Source organism: Stigmatopora nigra, chromosome 8 (genome assembly GCF_051989575.1).
Source record: "Stigmatopora nigra isolate UIUO_SnigA chromosome 8, RoL_Snig_1.1, whole genome shotgun sequence".
NCBI lineage: Eukaryota > Metazoa > Chordata > Actinopteri > Syngnathiformes > Syngnathidae > Stigmatopora > Stigmatopora nigra.
Genome location: NC_135515.1, coordinates 8,786,225 through 8,802,101, shown reverse-complemented (window position 1 = coordinate 8,802,101; position 15,877 = coordinate 8,786,225). Strand labels below are relative to the sequence as shown.

The 15,877-nt window shown below is 40.7% G+C and overlaps 1 protein-coding gene across 3 annotated transcripts; it reads right to left on the bottom strand.

The window, feature by feature from the left end:
* Positions 1-203: 203 nt before the first annotated feature.
* cluha (CLUH binding protein of NUMT mRNA a) lies at positions 204-15,483 on the bottom strand. 3 transcript variants are annotated; one of them, XM_077722134.1, is made up of 27 exons: positions 15,147-15,483; positions 10,824-11,005; positions 10,579-10,750; positions 9,989-10,132; positions 9,761-9,888; positions 9,450-9,604; positions 8,682-8,807; positions 8,407-8,554; positions 7,943-8,035; positions 6,992-7,426; positions 6,612-6,871; positions 6,154-6,539; positions 5,563-5,664; positions 5,340-5,440; positions 5,112-5,264; positions 4,833-4,895; positions 4,503-4,747; positions 4,352-4,436; positions 4,120-4,273; positions 3,539-3,678; positions 3,154-3,234; positions 2,961-3,086; positions 2,582-2,703; positions 2,392-2,485; positions 2,180-2,314; positions 2,030-2,103; positions 204-1,829 (listed from the first exon to the last, which is right to left on the bottom strand). In XM_077722134.1, the coding sequence occupies exons 1-27, from the start codon at positions 15,280-15,282 to the stop codon at positions 1,685-1,687; spliced, it is 4,185 nt and encodes a 1,394-aa protein (XP_077578260.1). In that variant the 5' UTR covers positions 15,283-15,483; the 3' UTR covers positions 204-1,684. The 3 variants fall into 3 exon arrangements, with proteins under 3 accessions (XP_077578260.1, XP_077578261.1, XP_077578262.1); XM_077722135.1 differs by having other exon boundaries at positions 6,241-6,539; XM_077722136.1 differs by lacking the exon at positions 15,147-15,483 and adding an exon at positions 14,343-14,440.
* Between the last annotated feature and the right edge of the window lie 394 nt (positions 15,484-15,877).

The window sequence follows — 15,877 nt, the reverse complement described above, 5'->3', positions numbered from 1 at the left end:
TCATTTCCAAAAAATAAAACTTAAAAAAACTGTAATCAGGTCTAATATATAAATTATAGTAAAGTATATATGTTGCCCCTGTCAAGTTTCTCGTTATGGAAAGTGAGAACGTGCCCCCTTGTGGACATTCTTAGCTAGTGAACAAGACCAATGGCACATGCCAGAAGAATTAAATCTGAACACAAGTAAAGCAGACAAAACCATAGACGATGCACCAATCACCTTTATGAAGAAAATATTCACCTGTCCCAACACTTCACCCATAAGCAGGAAAATGATTGCAATTATTTTGACTGTTAACTGCTCACCTTGTATCATGTATTTCACTCCATTGACTTCCATTTCTAAATGTATTTTCCAGGATCAGTCTCATATTGCTTTAATCACAAACATTGATACATAGCCGATTAAGTTACACATTGCCTCAGAAGTTACATTGCATGTATACAAGCGCAAACTGGCAGTCTTTTATTGGGGGTGTACAACTCAATCAGGTACACCCTACCTTATTATTATTTTTTAACTCATCATAATTTCTGCAGAGAATGTGCAGTCATATTCCTGCAGTGCTTTCTTGACTGAACACAAGAAAACATATTGAAAGTACACAGAAAATCAGGACCGGTTACAACCATAGCTGAGCATTTTCCAAAATGAAGAAGTTAATTTGTCACCAGGCATCCAAAATGTTAACTATGCATAGAAAAATAAAACATTTGGAAAGCCAATGTTCTGATCACACTTCTTACAAGCAGTCCTGTTGGATTACACAAAGACTTACAAACTCACACACACACACAAAAACATACATGCAGTCTTAATGTGTAAAAATAGAAGATTAAAGAGTTCATAAATGGCAGAAACTTCCAAGTGGACGGTTTATGTATATTTTTCATGAAGCAGAAATGTTTAAAACTGATATAGATTTAAGCATTTTTTTCCCATTCTATACATTTTCTACAAAACAGTAATAGTTTAAATTAACAGCTCTAAAATTCCATTACAACTCTCCTGTGTATGTATCACTTATAGAAAACAAAACAAAACAAAATCCAGGAAAGCAGTCCAACATTTCATTCTGTTTGCTTGCATAACTTAGCAGGCAGCGTACGAGACTCGGAACCATCAAATGCTTGAAAATGAGCAGTACATTCTTAAAAATCAAAGGCCAGGGCCAGTCAAATTTATTCAAATCTGAATTTAGACAATATAATTTAGACGGTCATATGCAGGGTACATGCCCTTGGCTCTTCAAGGCTCCTTGAGAATGCAACATGATTGCGGTTGACAGCACTGCCATTTGCAAAATATTTGGGCCTTTTAATACAACAGATAAAGTTCTGTTAAAGAATATCATCATCCGTCTCTAGTCCATAAACCGGGATTTCTTGCTGTAATACACCAGATTTCTTAACACATCATGGCAAGACTTACTCATGCTGCATGAATAAAATGGCTATACTCCCACTTCCTACCTTGTAGGAATTACCTCAATATTTCCTTGTCCTTCACTCGATACAATGTGCTCTCTGGACCCTGGACACAATGTATGTCCACTTTTGTTATTATTATTATTATTATTATTTTCAAAACTTTGCTCCGTTTTTGGGCTGGCAGGCATATTGACAAGAATGTTATGACAACTCCCCCTTCACAACGCAAAAAAAAGTGTGTTGAGTGCTTTTTAATCAACAGGAATTTTGTCCTCAAGTTGCAGCGGACTTTCTTCTTTGGGAAGCTCACTCTTCTCCAAAAGCGCATTCTTCTCTGGTTCCTGTAGTTGCTGTCGCCGTTGTACTTCTGCTTTCAAGTTCTCCAGATCTTTGTGGCTGAAAGGAAATGATAATTTATGTAGAAAACACTTTGCACTACAGAAAATGTAAAACAGTACCAGAAAACAAGGGTGTTGAATATTTACCCATAATGACAAAGAACTAATAAGTTTGTTTTTTTCGTAAAGATTCAGTATAATTGTACTATCTAGCACTGTTTTGTTGTACTGCTGTGCATTATTTTTGTGTGCATGTACCTTAGAGGGATAAAAATAATGCCATTGATGATGTTGAGCTGTTCCAGGATGTTGGCCATACTAGGAGCAGTGAACTGAACAACAAGAGATAAATGAAAGCACAGTTTAATTTTTATTCTCAAGACAAAAACAGAAATTCTGGGCAGTAACCTTGAGGGGCATGATGCTTGCGCTGGAGCCATTTTTGTAGATATCATTCATTGTTCTCTGCAGAGCAACAGCCTGTTGAGTGAGGCACTTGAGGTACTCTGAGCTTTCCTTGGTTTTCTCATGAGTCTCACCCATCTGAGGCAAATAATGTATTTATTAGAACGCCATCCAGGAAAGACATGCTGTGGTAAAAGCAACCAAATGGTCTCTACCTGGTTCTTGTAAATAGTGTAGCCTTCCTTTTCATGCTGTAACGCCGAGCGGAACTCTGCTTTACTTTCGTAAACTCTTGCGACAAGATGATGGCTGGGGAATAAATAAAAAAAATCCAAAAACCATTTAGACAAGGTCATCAAGATACAGCATTTGGAAGCATCTCAGTGATGTATATTCATTCCCCACCTGAGGGCTACTTTGAGAGACCGGGCCCCATGGTACTTGGAGTTGATAGTCAAAGCACTCTCCATAAATCTCAAAGATAAATCGTACTCCATAACACTGTGCAGTACCAACCCAATGTTGCTCTGAAAAACAAAAAAACAACAGTCACAGTTACATTAACGGCTTACAATCTTCTAGTATTTATAAAAAAAACAAGCTGACGTTTCAGTGCATTTTTACTGACAAGAGTTAAAACTCCATGCCCTAGGGCTGACTGACTGGCAAGCAGTCTAAAGTGTAATGTGCCTTTCATTCGATGTCATCTGTGATATGCTCTGGCAACCCACCTCACACTCACGAGGATGTGCAGTTTGGAAGATGATGAAGAGTTATAACTCACATCTAGTAGCGCCATCTCTGGATGATCCTCACCGAACACCAGCAGCAAGAGGTATCGAGCCCGGTAAAGCAGCTTCAATGCCGTTGATAGCTGTCCGTTGGCAAAGCAGTACAGCGCCAAATGCATCTGGAGAAGAAATAACGCAATAAAAAAAAATACTTTCACACAACAACTCTCAACAGCAGGCACTTACATATTCTTGAATTGTGTTGGGGTGCTCGATGCCGAGAACTCTTTCGCTCATCAGAACAGCCTTTTGCTGGTTGCTGAGTGCCTGTGGGCAAATAGGAGATGTTCACAAGACAAGTCAAATCAAAAGGACGACTGTGGATAGGGTTATTGTTTTCCAGATGTAGTTGCTGTCCCCTCTGGCAATTGAAATTGAAAGCTAATGAGAGCAGCAGAGTGGTTTCTCATTACTATGCCTTCGAAAATATGTTAGGCTAAAAACATCCATATGTAGCTATCTAGCATTATCTTGATTGTTGCCTCCACAGAGAAAGACATGCATCCTTGAAAGCGTGTGGAATGTGAATTGGGGTGTGCTGGTTGCGATTTATCCAATTGCCAGTGTTTACCTCAGCATGGTCCCCCAAGATGTAATTAAGGCGAGCCAAAAGGCGCAAGCAGGCACAGATCTCCACATGCATGGCTCCGTACACATTGTTGAAGAGGTTGAGGGCCTCATTGATCAGTTCACACCCCTCCTTTAAAAATCCTATGAATCAAATGAATTAAAAAAAATAAAAATTAATATATATCAAAATGATATGTTGACAAACAACCCACCCCTACCCCTAAGGTTCTAATGTGATGGAGCTTTAAACTACTATCATTATGAAGACTATTGTTTGTCCATCAGAACCATCATGTATGACTATGTTATTATTTCACACGATAAAATGGTAACCTGTACAATTGTGCCATGAAAAGCATTCAAAAAAAAAAAACATTCTGCTTCAAATAGCATATGCAAATTCTTTACACAATTGAATTATGAGTGGAAAAAGAACCTTTACAAGGCTAAAAATTTAAAACCAAAGTTTGACTTGCTAGACACTTAAGTATTGTTACTACATAATTCAAACCCATCTTAAATGAATCCAACCTAGGGAGATGAAGCTAGTGAAGACACAATTAGTGGACAGGAAAGGCTTACCTTGCTGCACCTTGGCCTGGCCACTCTGGAAGAAGTGGAAGGCATCTGAGGCTTTGGGGTTTACATGCTTTACTACTGGGAAAATATTTAGAATGTCCTCCTCTGTAAAGGTAGGCTTGTGGCGGCTGTCAAAGTTATACTCCCTTAGTAGAATCTGGAGACAATAGATCAAAACGTTAAAAGTAATTTGTGACAAGATGACAATAATTTTGAGCAAAGAGGAAAAACCTACTTGTACGCCTGTTTTGACTGATATTTCTCTGAGCAAAGTGATTTTCTGAAGCCTGTATTTCTCCACTACGTGGTCCACATTTTCACTGCATGTGGTAAGGAGATGGTTAATAATAATGAAACAGCTGGAAAGAAAGCACATGTTTCGTTACCATTGGAAGGTGAAGTGATAGTAGCTCTGTGCCTCAGTGGCAATGTTCTTCCACAACTCATTGGGCGTCAGGCTGGCCCACGCCGTGTTGTCCCCATTTCCGGGAACCTTGTTGCGCCGCTTGCGACTTTTGCGGCGCGAAATCAACTCATCAGCTGGCAGGTGAGTGACAGCATCTGGGAAGGAGCTCAGGAAGCAGTTGAGGAAATGGCTTACAGCAGCAGAGAGAGCAGAAAGCTCCACACCCTTCACAACGAAAAATAAATGTCAAATAAACAGTCAAAACACAAGCATGCCCTTTTTGGGTAAAAAAAAAAAGGGGATTACTAACCTGGAGGTATGATTTGAAGATATGTTTTGCACATCTGGTGATCAACTCAGTGATTCCTATTCTCTAAAGAAATAGAAAAAGAAGTTGCAGTCAAGTTAAGATGAACACAAAACAAAAAACATTTGAACACAAATTCATGCATTTAGACTGCCAAGAATCGTGCCGAGCATTATTTTAAATCCCAGTCGGACATTAAATCTGCCTAAATCCGTGAAATGCTGGATGCCTATTGGTATGTCAGTGCAAAACAGTTCCAAATCATGAAAAAAAGAGACCTACATAAAAGTGTTCCAACTGGGCTTTAGCAGGGGTCTTGTCCAGAAACTCCAGGACGGTGCCCAAGTAGCGTACATTGATGCCTCGCTGGTGCAACGCCTCAGTCAGTGTGGCCCCATCCACAGGCACAGCGCTTTGGTCCAAACAGTCTTTAACCTAGTGAGGACATCCACAACTCGACATTCAGAAACAGAACCTGCAATCTCACCCACTACAGTGCAGTTTACTGACCAGCGACGGTATCTGGCAGGAAACGAGGAAGGCAGCAGAATCTTTGAGTAACTGTTTTTGTTTTTGGATTTCATCAGCACTGTTTTCAGGGAAACGGACACCTAGTGTGGATTAAGAAAAAGGTCCAATCTTGAGTTCCTTTGACTTTAGTCCCATGTTGGAATAGTTATGTCATAGCTCACAAAAAAGTGGAAGAATATAAAATGAAAACATTGTCCGTTACCTGGAGAAAAAATGTCAGGATTGAAGCGGATGTCGAAAGACGTGTTGCTGATGGAGCCCACTGCTTTGCAGGCATTGAGAACAACCTCGCGGCTTTTGGGTTCTGTTTCAAAACAACATCAGATTCATGAGAAACTGGGTAAGGAAGAAATATTTGGGGACAGGTAAGAATGTCAAGGTGAGATCAATTTGTCAATCATTTTGTAAAGTCCACACAACATGCAAAAAGAAAAATGTATAGTCCATGAGTGTAAACCCAAAATCATCCCTAAAACGCATTTACATGCACATCAAACGGGAGCAAATCAAGCAAAACTCCAATTTGATGGATAATAAATAGTATAGTATTTTGAGTTAAGATTTTCTCTTTCAGTTATTTCATTCGTCAGGGTGTAACATTGAAGGAGGCCAACACTCTTTGCCCATGCAGACTGAGAACTGAGCAGGCACAGCTAGTCCGGTGGATTAAAGCCGCTTGGCAACATTCTATCCTTTCAAATGCTGCTAACATATAAAGCGCTTCTCTCCTGGCAGCTGTCCACCAAAGTAGCTGTCCAAGCACAGTCCCCGTCTTAGATGTTTTTGGACGTACCAATACCGGATCCATCTTCGGCAACTAAGGTCTCCGCCAGCTCTTTGGCCTGAGCTAATCCTGGAATACTTTCCTCAAGGTCCTTACCCTCCAGTGGGCTCTTGCACTCCCCATTTTGTGTGGCTGTAGCACTCAAGGGCCCATTGGTGACTGCCTTTGAAAGCGATTCATTCTCGTCAGTTGCGCTGTGGTTGCTGTCCTTTTGGACCTGGCCATCTTTCGAGTCTTTCGTGGTCGAAACCGACTCAGTGGCTGGGGTTGCGTCAGAACTGGTCTCTGTTTCCGAAGTTTGAGTGATGGCTGGAAGTTTTTCATTTTTGTTTGCTTCTTTGTTGGCTTTCTGTTGCATGAGTTGTAGGGCAGCCATCTTCATGAAGAGAAGATATCTAAGTGGGGATGAAATTCACAATCAAGGACATGTTTAACTTGACCACACAAGAGTGGGGAAACACACAAACCTGTGTTCTACAAAGGCCTCAATGAGCTCCTGTCGGAGGCAGGCGAGGCGATGGCGATGCTGGCGGGGGAAACCCTGACGCTGACAATCCGGCGCCAACTCCTCTCCCTCCACAGGAAGGAAGTTGAGGTCAGGAGGAAAAGTGCGAAGAAGGTCCAGAATATAGTGACGGCCATCATTTCCAATGATGCCCTTACATTCGACTGACGAGCAAAGCTCCACAGATTCGTTCTTCTCATTGAGCACGTTGTACCTTTGTACCTAAGATGAAGAACCAGAGTACTGTCTTACATCCATTTTGAAAATGTTTGAATCTAAAATGACATAGTGCACTTCTGCATTCAATAGCTCTACAGATACATTTATAATGGCGCTACTAACTTTGAGGGGCCTGCTGGTCTTCGCCAAAAGCTCCAGGTATTTGCTGTGAGACACAACTGTCTTTCCAAAGTCGATGGAGCCATAGATGACGCTCTGCTCCTGCTCGCGTTCCAGTATGCCTGGGATTATTGACTGGGCAGTGACACGGTAGCCTCTGTAGTCCACCACAACTGTGCCAAGCGTGTAAAGTCCTTCCACATCCACTGCCCCGTACGCTCTCACACCATTCAAGTCATTCGTAGGTGCAGCGTGGGCAGCGGCGTCCCCACCCAGGTCACGATAATGATCCCGGACGTCAAAGCCCGGGCTGAAGAAAATGTTGTTCCAGATGAACATCTGCATGTGTGTTTCATCACCAGGGTTGATGGCCATGACATTTCCATCTATGACTGCCATAGCACCACGTGTGGCTGCTGCTGCAAAGTCACTGTGGACCTGCAAAGAATGACAGCATTTAGGTTGGATAAACTGACCTTGGAAAAGTGAGAATTTCCAGTATAGATAGGTTTAGGTATGTCATTGGTTTTCAAACATTCAAAAAGCCTGTCTGATGTTTCTGCTTTGTTATTTCTCCAAGTAGTCCAGTTTCATTCCACATTGTAAAAACATTCACGTTAGGTCAGGTTACAATATACAAAGTTGTCCATGGGTGTGAATATACTTGAACATGTGCCTTTAAATCACAGGTGTCAAACCAAGTGGGTCTAAGTTTTCCTTCCAACTAATGAACCGCAAGCACACCTTTCCATCAAAACTATTGGTCAAACTATCTGCTCTGTGTTGGTTTTGATAGATTTAAGAATAACGTCTGAGATTCTGGTTGTTCTTGACTTTCATGAAGAAGTGATTAGTGTCAAAAGGAAGCTTTCAGACAAGTGACATTTAAAAGATAAATGACCATTTGGTTCAAATATTGTAACAATTCAGATCATAAATACTGAGAAATATTACCTTGAAAATAGCTCGCTCCCTCAGGAGGCGGTCCGGCAAGTTCTTCCGAGGAAGCTCTCTCGTTGTCTGAAGTTCTTCATTCCAGTCTCTAGTCTGAAGATGTGCAAACACACTTTGTTTAACAAATACTGTCATTGCAAAGCAAAATTGGCCTTTTAGTACCAACATTTCTGTGGTTTATTTTGACAGTTATGTAGTATGACAAGAGTGAACATGCACAAAAGTACATTCTACAGAACCAGACATGACTGTACTTAATTTGTTAGACCCTAGGGCCGCAGTAAAACATGCACTGCAATATACTACTTAAAATTAGCTGGTTGACTATGACTTGGTTGAGTGAGAAATTAAGTTTGGTCGTGACAAAACAAGGCTTTTATTCCAATTAAATCGCCAACAGTTCTATAACATTCTACCACGCTGTATGTGGCAGACACGTTGTTGTGACAAACTGGTAGCCCTACCTGTCCTGGTATGTGCTCTTCATAACCCAAGCGGGAGGTGTAGGCATCCTCAGCTCGAACACAATCCATGGCGTGGTCAACCTGAGGTGACGTCCAGCTGTACACCTGGAAAGGTGTGGCTATTCGCTCAAATGGATGTCTCTGGACCCTGCAGCCCCATCGGTAAGGGATCATTACAAGTATGCAGGGGGTTGTCTCATGCCAATCCAAACCATACTTCAATAAACACGTGCCACACTACCACATGAGGTGTATGGCAATCCAGATGTTTTCACCTTTTCTTTTGCAGGGCAGTGAAGTTCTTTTTAAAGGCAGGACTGATCTGGCTAAGTAGTTCCACCAGAGAATGGCTCAAGAAACTAGGGTTGGCTGGTTTAGGATTGAAGGTGTAGGTAGTCGACCTGAACAACACAGGCAGACAAATGGACATAGTAAACTAATTTCAAGTGATTTTGAAAAGAAAGACTAAAAAGGACAGTATTGCAAGTACATAATCTGGCCTACATTTGACTTCCTAACGTAATCCATTTTGAACTAATTAATATGGATTTTACGAATCAAAACTCTGAGCATGACACAGCAAAATAGATTAGGGTGAATGCTTTGAATCAAAACTAACAAACACAGTCCTCTTTAGTGAACCTTTAGAAATACACAAAACATTCGGCCAACACTAATAATTACTCAAGGGTACCAGCTTGTGTACTTAAAATTAAAATCTTTAAGGGAAAAAAATGCAGTAATTCAAGGACTTTGGGGTATTCTTAGCCATATGCACCCAGTTTTTTTTTGTTGTGGCTCACATATGTAAAATAAATTCATGTCATTCACTTTGCCAAATGAGAAGCATGTTTTGTCTGTGATTGTCAAGCATTTCTATGTTAGGCTTCCAAGTTAATGGAATCAGTAAGGTGGTGACTGTGCCTATTAACAACTACAGTATATAATTTCCATTGGTGTAAGGCTAGTGGTAAAAGTCATGGAGTTAAATAGCTCTAATTTAACAGTTTACAACAGTATATATATTGGTGAAGTTGACTAACTGGTTGAGGTAGAAGCCACGTGTTGAGGCAGTGACACTGACGTGGCGCTCTTCGACTGTCACGATGTACAGGTACATGAGATCGCCGTGCATCTTCCTATTACCGGGAGGAGGGTTCCAACCACTCATTGTCAGGACTTTCAGGCACTGCATAGGCTGTTTGAAAAGGCACGAGTGTCAAAATCCAGTTCACTCTGTGTTCAACTGCTACAATTATTACCACAGTCAAAGTGGGTCCTAAGCAATTTCAGCTTGGTGCTATAGTTTATTTAGGTAGACTAACTTAACTGCAAATAGCACAAACGTTTTTACCTTCCAGTCTTTGTTCTGTGGCTGAAGGGGTACCAGTGGGCGCTCTTTACTGCCAGGAAGAATGTGTTCTGGGGGGGTACAGTCAATTTGCTCCAAGTCACTACCCTTTTTCTTCCTCCTCCCACTGTCTGCAGTCAGAGAACAAACCTCAAGTGCACTGCATGATTTTCCACAACACCTAACCATGCTGCAGTGCCATTACAGGGCCCTGCAGCAACCTCAAGGTACCTCCAAGGTCTCCATCGGTAAAAATGCTGAGGAAGGAGAGAGAGTTGCAGTCCACCCCATTATAGGCGTCTGACGGATCCAGGCTCTTTAATAGGTCCCTGATATGACGCACGTGGATCCGGGCTTCACGCACAGTGTATGGCTCTAAACAACCACAAACCAGCACATTAAAGACCAGGTGGTGAATGACTTTCTTCAGAGTAAGTGCATCAGTGTAAGATAAAACCTATAGTGAACATTAACAATTGGGGTTCTATGGTTTTGGAGAGGAAAACTCCAGCATTCTTACATTAACGATACAAACTTCATATTTTGTCATGTTTCATTATTGGACAATGTTGTTTTTTCACTTAATTTTCTTGACCTTAATAATTTCCATTATATCTTAGCTCATTCATCTATGAATTATGTATGAATATCCAGAAATAAGTGAGTTTATCTAAAATGTGTAAAATTTGGTAGGTTGAAGTGTCTGTGCTCTATTGTAAAACTTTTTTTAGTTAATAACATTTTGCATTGTCATATCTCATGTTACTACTTTGGTATTCAGAAAACTGTTACAAGATCAAACTAAAGTAGGACACACTGACCTTCCACCACTTTAAGCAGGGAACCCTCCTGCAAGCCTTCAATTGCCTTCAGCTCAGAAAAGTTTGCCAAAACATTCCCGTCCAGCTGCAGCGAGAAACAGGTGCGGTGGCAGGTGTCCTCTCGGTCGATCAACACCTGGTGGATTTCTTGTACCATCTCCTGAGGTGACACCTATTGAAAAGGAGAAACTAGATTAACAAAATGTACAATACCTAGGACCTGTTTTTCATAGATCATTTTGCACCTGGAGGTCAAAGGGCTCTGTAGCGGGCGCCTGGATCTTTACAGTGAAGCCCGTGTCCTGGATGACGATCACCTCCTGCTCGTTGGACTCGTCACTTCCATTTCCTTCACTGTGCCCGTCCCTCTTTGACTCCAAATCAATGGCGTGCTCGTGTGCCCCGCTGCCATTCACCATGACTGCGTCTGCACAAAAAAAAAAAAAAAAAGTTCACTCCTCCAATTTCCACATAAGACAAACAAAATTCTGTCCGGCTGCAATAAAACCTCCAGACTATTCAAGCACATGACCGAGCTGATATGCTGCCAGGGAGTCGCGTCAACAACAAAAGCACACACAGAGTTGGAGGGTGGTGCTTGAAAAGGATCTCACGAAATAGACACCAATGGTTCGGGGAAGCCATTGAGTTAGACCAATGAAACCTTTTTTTTTTTTTTTTTTTTAAATGTGGCTGAAATTACTATCACCTGTTGCCATCCATAAAAGAAAATAAGTCTGAATAGGATTAGCCCTGAACTCCGTTGCTTAGGTATGATGAAGTGTAGGAAAAGGTGGAATAAGAGTACTCTACAGTGGGATTCATGCATTAGGGATTCAGCTGCTGTCAAACAGTGTGTGCGTGCCCTTGCTCACATTCAAGGGCAACAAAGCGTCAGGGTTGCTAAAATAGGGGGTGGAGCTTCATAAACGAGACCATGACCAGCAATGACAACAACTGAAAGCGGGGCAGGGGGCTGCTGTTACAGAATACCAAATAACTTTGGAGCTGGCGTGGACTGTAGCAAAGCACGATTAGATCCTGCCAATTCTGTTTTTATATTTTTGCCTTCTTTTTAAAAATTTAAATGCTTAAATTAAATACTAAAATTCTGACTTTAATGCGACACCCGTGGTAGTGGTGGTAGTAGTAGGGGATTATATAGTACATCCACTATAAAGGAGTGTAGTGGTAGTAGTAATAGTAGGAGTAATAGTAGTAGTAATAGTAGTATTAGTAGTAGTAATAATAGTAGTAGTAATAGTAATAGTAGTAGTAATAGTAGTAGTGGTTAAAAGTTGTGTTATGCATCAACACGATGGAGCTGTGCTAATGGGAATTTCATGCAATGATTAACCAATATTGATTCCTATAAAACGAGCACTGTGGAACTTATGGTGCAGAAAATACGGTTTATAAAAAAAATATGTTTTGTAAGCGATGACATAAAGTAAAGGATTAAAGAGCGGCAAATCATCCTTAGTGTACAATAGCTATCTTAAGCATTTTTTTTAGAAAAGACGAGGAAGGCTGAAAGCATAGTGGCAAAGTTCAAAGTTCAGCAACGTTACAGGTATGTAATGACTATTGAGACTTTGTTCTCCCTAAAGTGTATCATTAGATAGAACCATTGTTGTACATTGATTGCGCAATACATTTCATATCAATATGAGGCTGTGGTGTCAAAGTAATTTTTATTGTGTGCCACATTGTATTTCATTATAATAGAAGGGTAGGAACAAAAAGCGTTGCAATCTCAAATTCTCAAAATTGTGAGGTGATACCAATTTTTAAATTTTAACAAAAAGAAACCAAATTCTTAAGTATTTGCAAGCAATTTGAGACTTTAGAAGTCGGCTCGGCGGCTGTCTGTTGATTGTTTCAGCAGACAATAACGGTCAACTCCAAAACAAACAGAATTTGCATGCATTTTAAGTTCACTTAATTCTGTATGGAAAAAGATAACATTGGTTAGTCTCATTTTGAAAGTGAAAGCAAGATTGATCCAAAATGAATATACTTAAACTTTCTCTGCCTGAGGCACAGGAAAATATAAAGATATTTCTTTGTCAATAAATAACTGTACTCGGGGTTAAAAAAAAGTTAAGACCATCATGCCTGACAGCACAGAAATGAAATCTGCCTGGTGTCCAAGGCAAAGTATAAATTGAACATTAATCTGAAAGAGAAGCAACTAAGTAGAAAAACCCCTGCTACAGATAACCAATCAAACTCAGCTAAATGACAAATGTAGCCAGTTCAAGGATCTATGCATAACAACCCTCGCAGCTACCACAAACGCTACCAAAAGAAAAATAATTCAAGGGCTTGTTTTCTGCACCCAATGACGTAGTTTTCTGACATGTCTTGTAATTAAATAATGTCATCTTATAGGGTGTAATTGTGCCCGAGTGCAGACTGTACCTGATTATGTTATCAGACAGAAGGTGTAATTATCTCATGGGATCAGATGACCTTGTAATAGTGGAATAGTGCGGGGATGTCTGTGATTCCCAGGATTAACCCAGTCACCTTTCACCCCCTCTTAGAAGCATTAAATGACTAAAGAGTCAATCGCGGGTAGTGGCACGTTGTTTGGGGAGCCCAGTTTTGGATATTATGCGTTTTACAAACGTCATGCGCAGGATGTGAAATGACTAAGCATCAATCAATATAAATGAAGGGAAATTATAGAGATTGCCAAAGTACATTGCTCAAAGTAACATTTTAGAGTATGACTAGTTGCCAAATTTGGGCAAAAGAAAAGAGGGAATCTTGTAGGAGATTTCAGCACAAAGCTTTATATATGCTCATGCTATTATGACACATTGAATATACAAACAAGAGAATAAACCAGCAGTTGAACCGTCATTGCATGCATGACTTGGCTACATTTGCATTCCTGGTCAACACAGCGGCTTTTGCTTCATGCAGCAGCATCTAGATTTCATGATGTCTTGATGTAAATTGGAATTCTTGCTTAATTTTGAAAGAGTAAAACAAACTTCATCTGACATTCATACTTTGACTCATTGACATTGCACACTGAAAGTGGTTCTTCATTGTGGAGGCATTTGTCTTGGCGGAATAAACTAATAATTATTTGTTGTGGTCAAGGTTAAGTTAGATATGCAGCTTGTAGAACACTCAAAGTTATGTTGTACTTTACAAAATAATCATATCCGTAATGCTATCGGGACAGGATCATTTCCAGATGCGAGATCAATAATTATTTATTTATATTATAGCGTAAATCATTTTTGCATGGTGGTGTTCAACATGACTAACAATAAACGTGGCTTTACTCAATTAAGGCTGAAAAACAATGGGGCTCTATGCGATCTTCATGCATTGGCCACAAATGATGCTTTGAAATTGATGTTTATTGCAGAAAAATATGGTTGCACCGCTGGCATGATAAGCACCACAAATACTTTAATTCTAGATGTTTTTAATTAAAGCTTCAATGCAAACTACGTCATTGCATTTATTGATAAAATCTGCAATAAGTTGGCTAGTTAAAATTGAAATCATGATCACATTGACTGAGGCGCGACATACACTTAATGGTGTTTTCTTGTCAAATGTGCGCGTCATACTGCCACATGACAACCGCGGAGGCTGAGTGACTTGCTTCCCAAGTTGTGTAACTTCTTCCCCGGCTTTCCTGCAACACTCGCCTGGGTGACAATCTCACGACGAGTATAATCTGGCTTCAAGGGAGAATTTTCCGATGGCGCAAGTTTAGATCGCCGGGTACTCACCAGCTTGCATGTCTCAATAGAAGCGTAACCTTCTCCCTCCCCGTGAATGCACCTTCATGACTTTTTCTATGTAACCACCGGCTTCCGCTTCCCGGTCGAGGAGGAACACTCGACTTCATCCTTACCGGTGGGGGAGGGCACACAACACCGGGAGCGCATTCGGACAGAATAACGCACGGTTTTCTCTCATAGGAGTGTTTCGTGTTTCGTTTTTATTAATAAACATAAAAAAATAATACCCACGTCTGCACTAAAACATATAATCAGCGTGTCACATATTTAAAGTAAAGGCTTCGACTGTGCACCCCCTGTGTTAATGCAGATTGTACTACCCCCACTGAAGGTGACCTTCAGTATCACGTACGTCATTCCGAGTTTGCGCATAACGAGTTTAACTTGAGGATAGTTTGTGTTTTGAGTTTGCGACTAAAATCGACATTTTGTTGTTAGCGTGTGCGCTGAGAGGCTATGTAACAACCCCTGGAATAGCTTAGCATATGACGACTGGGGTAGTATTAGCATGTCACTCAGCTAAATTGTTTGGGTTAGCTTCTAGGGCATCCAGTGTCAGACACCGGTCGATGTAATGACATGTATAAACACTACAGTCTGCTTTTGCATGCAGAAGAAACTGTTCAATAGTACAATGCTGATCTTTGGGTACTTCTACTATGCATTATTTTCTATTTAACTTGATGTCAAGAAGCTAGAGGTGAAGACAGTTGGGGTTGAAAAGGGATCTTGGCCGAATATGAATGCAACTATGCCACTATTTAGAAGGTGAATCAAGATGTCACTGCTCACCACATCCGCACGAGTCCTTCAAATGAGTCCTGCTGCTCTCGTGGACGTCCTGTGCTCCATCCCCGGCTTCCTCTGCAACATCAGCCGGACTGCAGCTGGGGGCTGGAGCCAGGGTGTCGTCCGTCTTGCTCACCATGGTCGAAAATACAGTGACAGTGTTGAAGAGGAGCTATTCACGAGTCTGCTTGCTGTGCTTTTTTGGCCCGTGTACCCGTCTACATGCGAAGGAGAAAGAGCTTACAAAACAAGTGTGCTAAAGGAAGGACGACTCTGTGTGGATCACACGTGCTTTTCTCCTCTCCTCCTCTTGACCTCTTTGCCTTTGCCTCAATAAGCCCAGCCCACTGACTTAGGCAACTACGGGAAGCCACATGGAACAGACTTAAAGATGCAGTTTTTTTTGCAGATACATTTTCCTTAGATGTCTGATAACATAGAAAATAACGTTTATACTTCTAGGATGTCACATTTAATTTCTCCACAGCTTACCTACATGCTATGTATTTATACCATGCATAAAGTTATTATTACATCCTTTATATGAATACAATACTGTTAAATAAACATTGCAGTCATGCATTTCTATCATATCTCATTGTATGTGAATTGTATGTGTATGTGTATTTTGGACCCTATTTAGAAAGAGTGCATTTTTAAAAACATTTGTTGGCATCATTCCCTTTTTAGTTAATAAATAATGTTTTTCACACACTACTAGTGTGCTGCGGCAA

Bases quoted from the DNA above. Each gene is read 5' to 3' on its own strand.
- cluha (XM_077722134.1), bottom strand. From the start codon at position 15,282: ATGGTGAGCAAGACGGACGACACCCTGGCTCCAGCCCCCAGCTGCAGT. The intron at 6,872-6,991 runs GTTAGTAGCGCC...TCTTCATCTTAG, and splicing joins AGACCAGCAGGCCCCTCAAA to GTACAAAGGTACAACGTGCT. The intron at 5,265-5,339 runs GTCAGTAAACTG...TGTCCTCACTAG, and splicing joins CCTGCCAGATACCGTCGCTG to GTTAAAGACTGTTTGGACCA.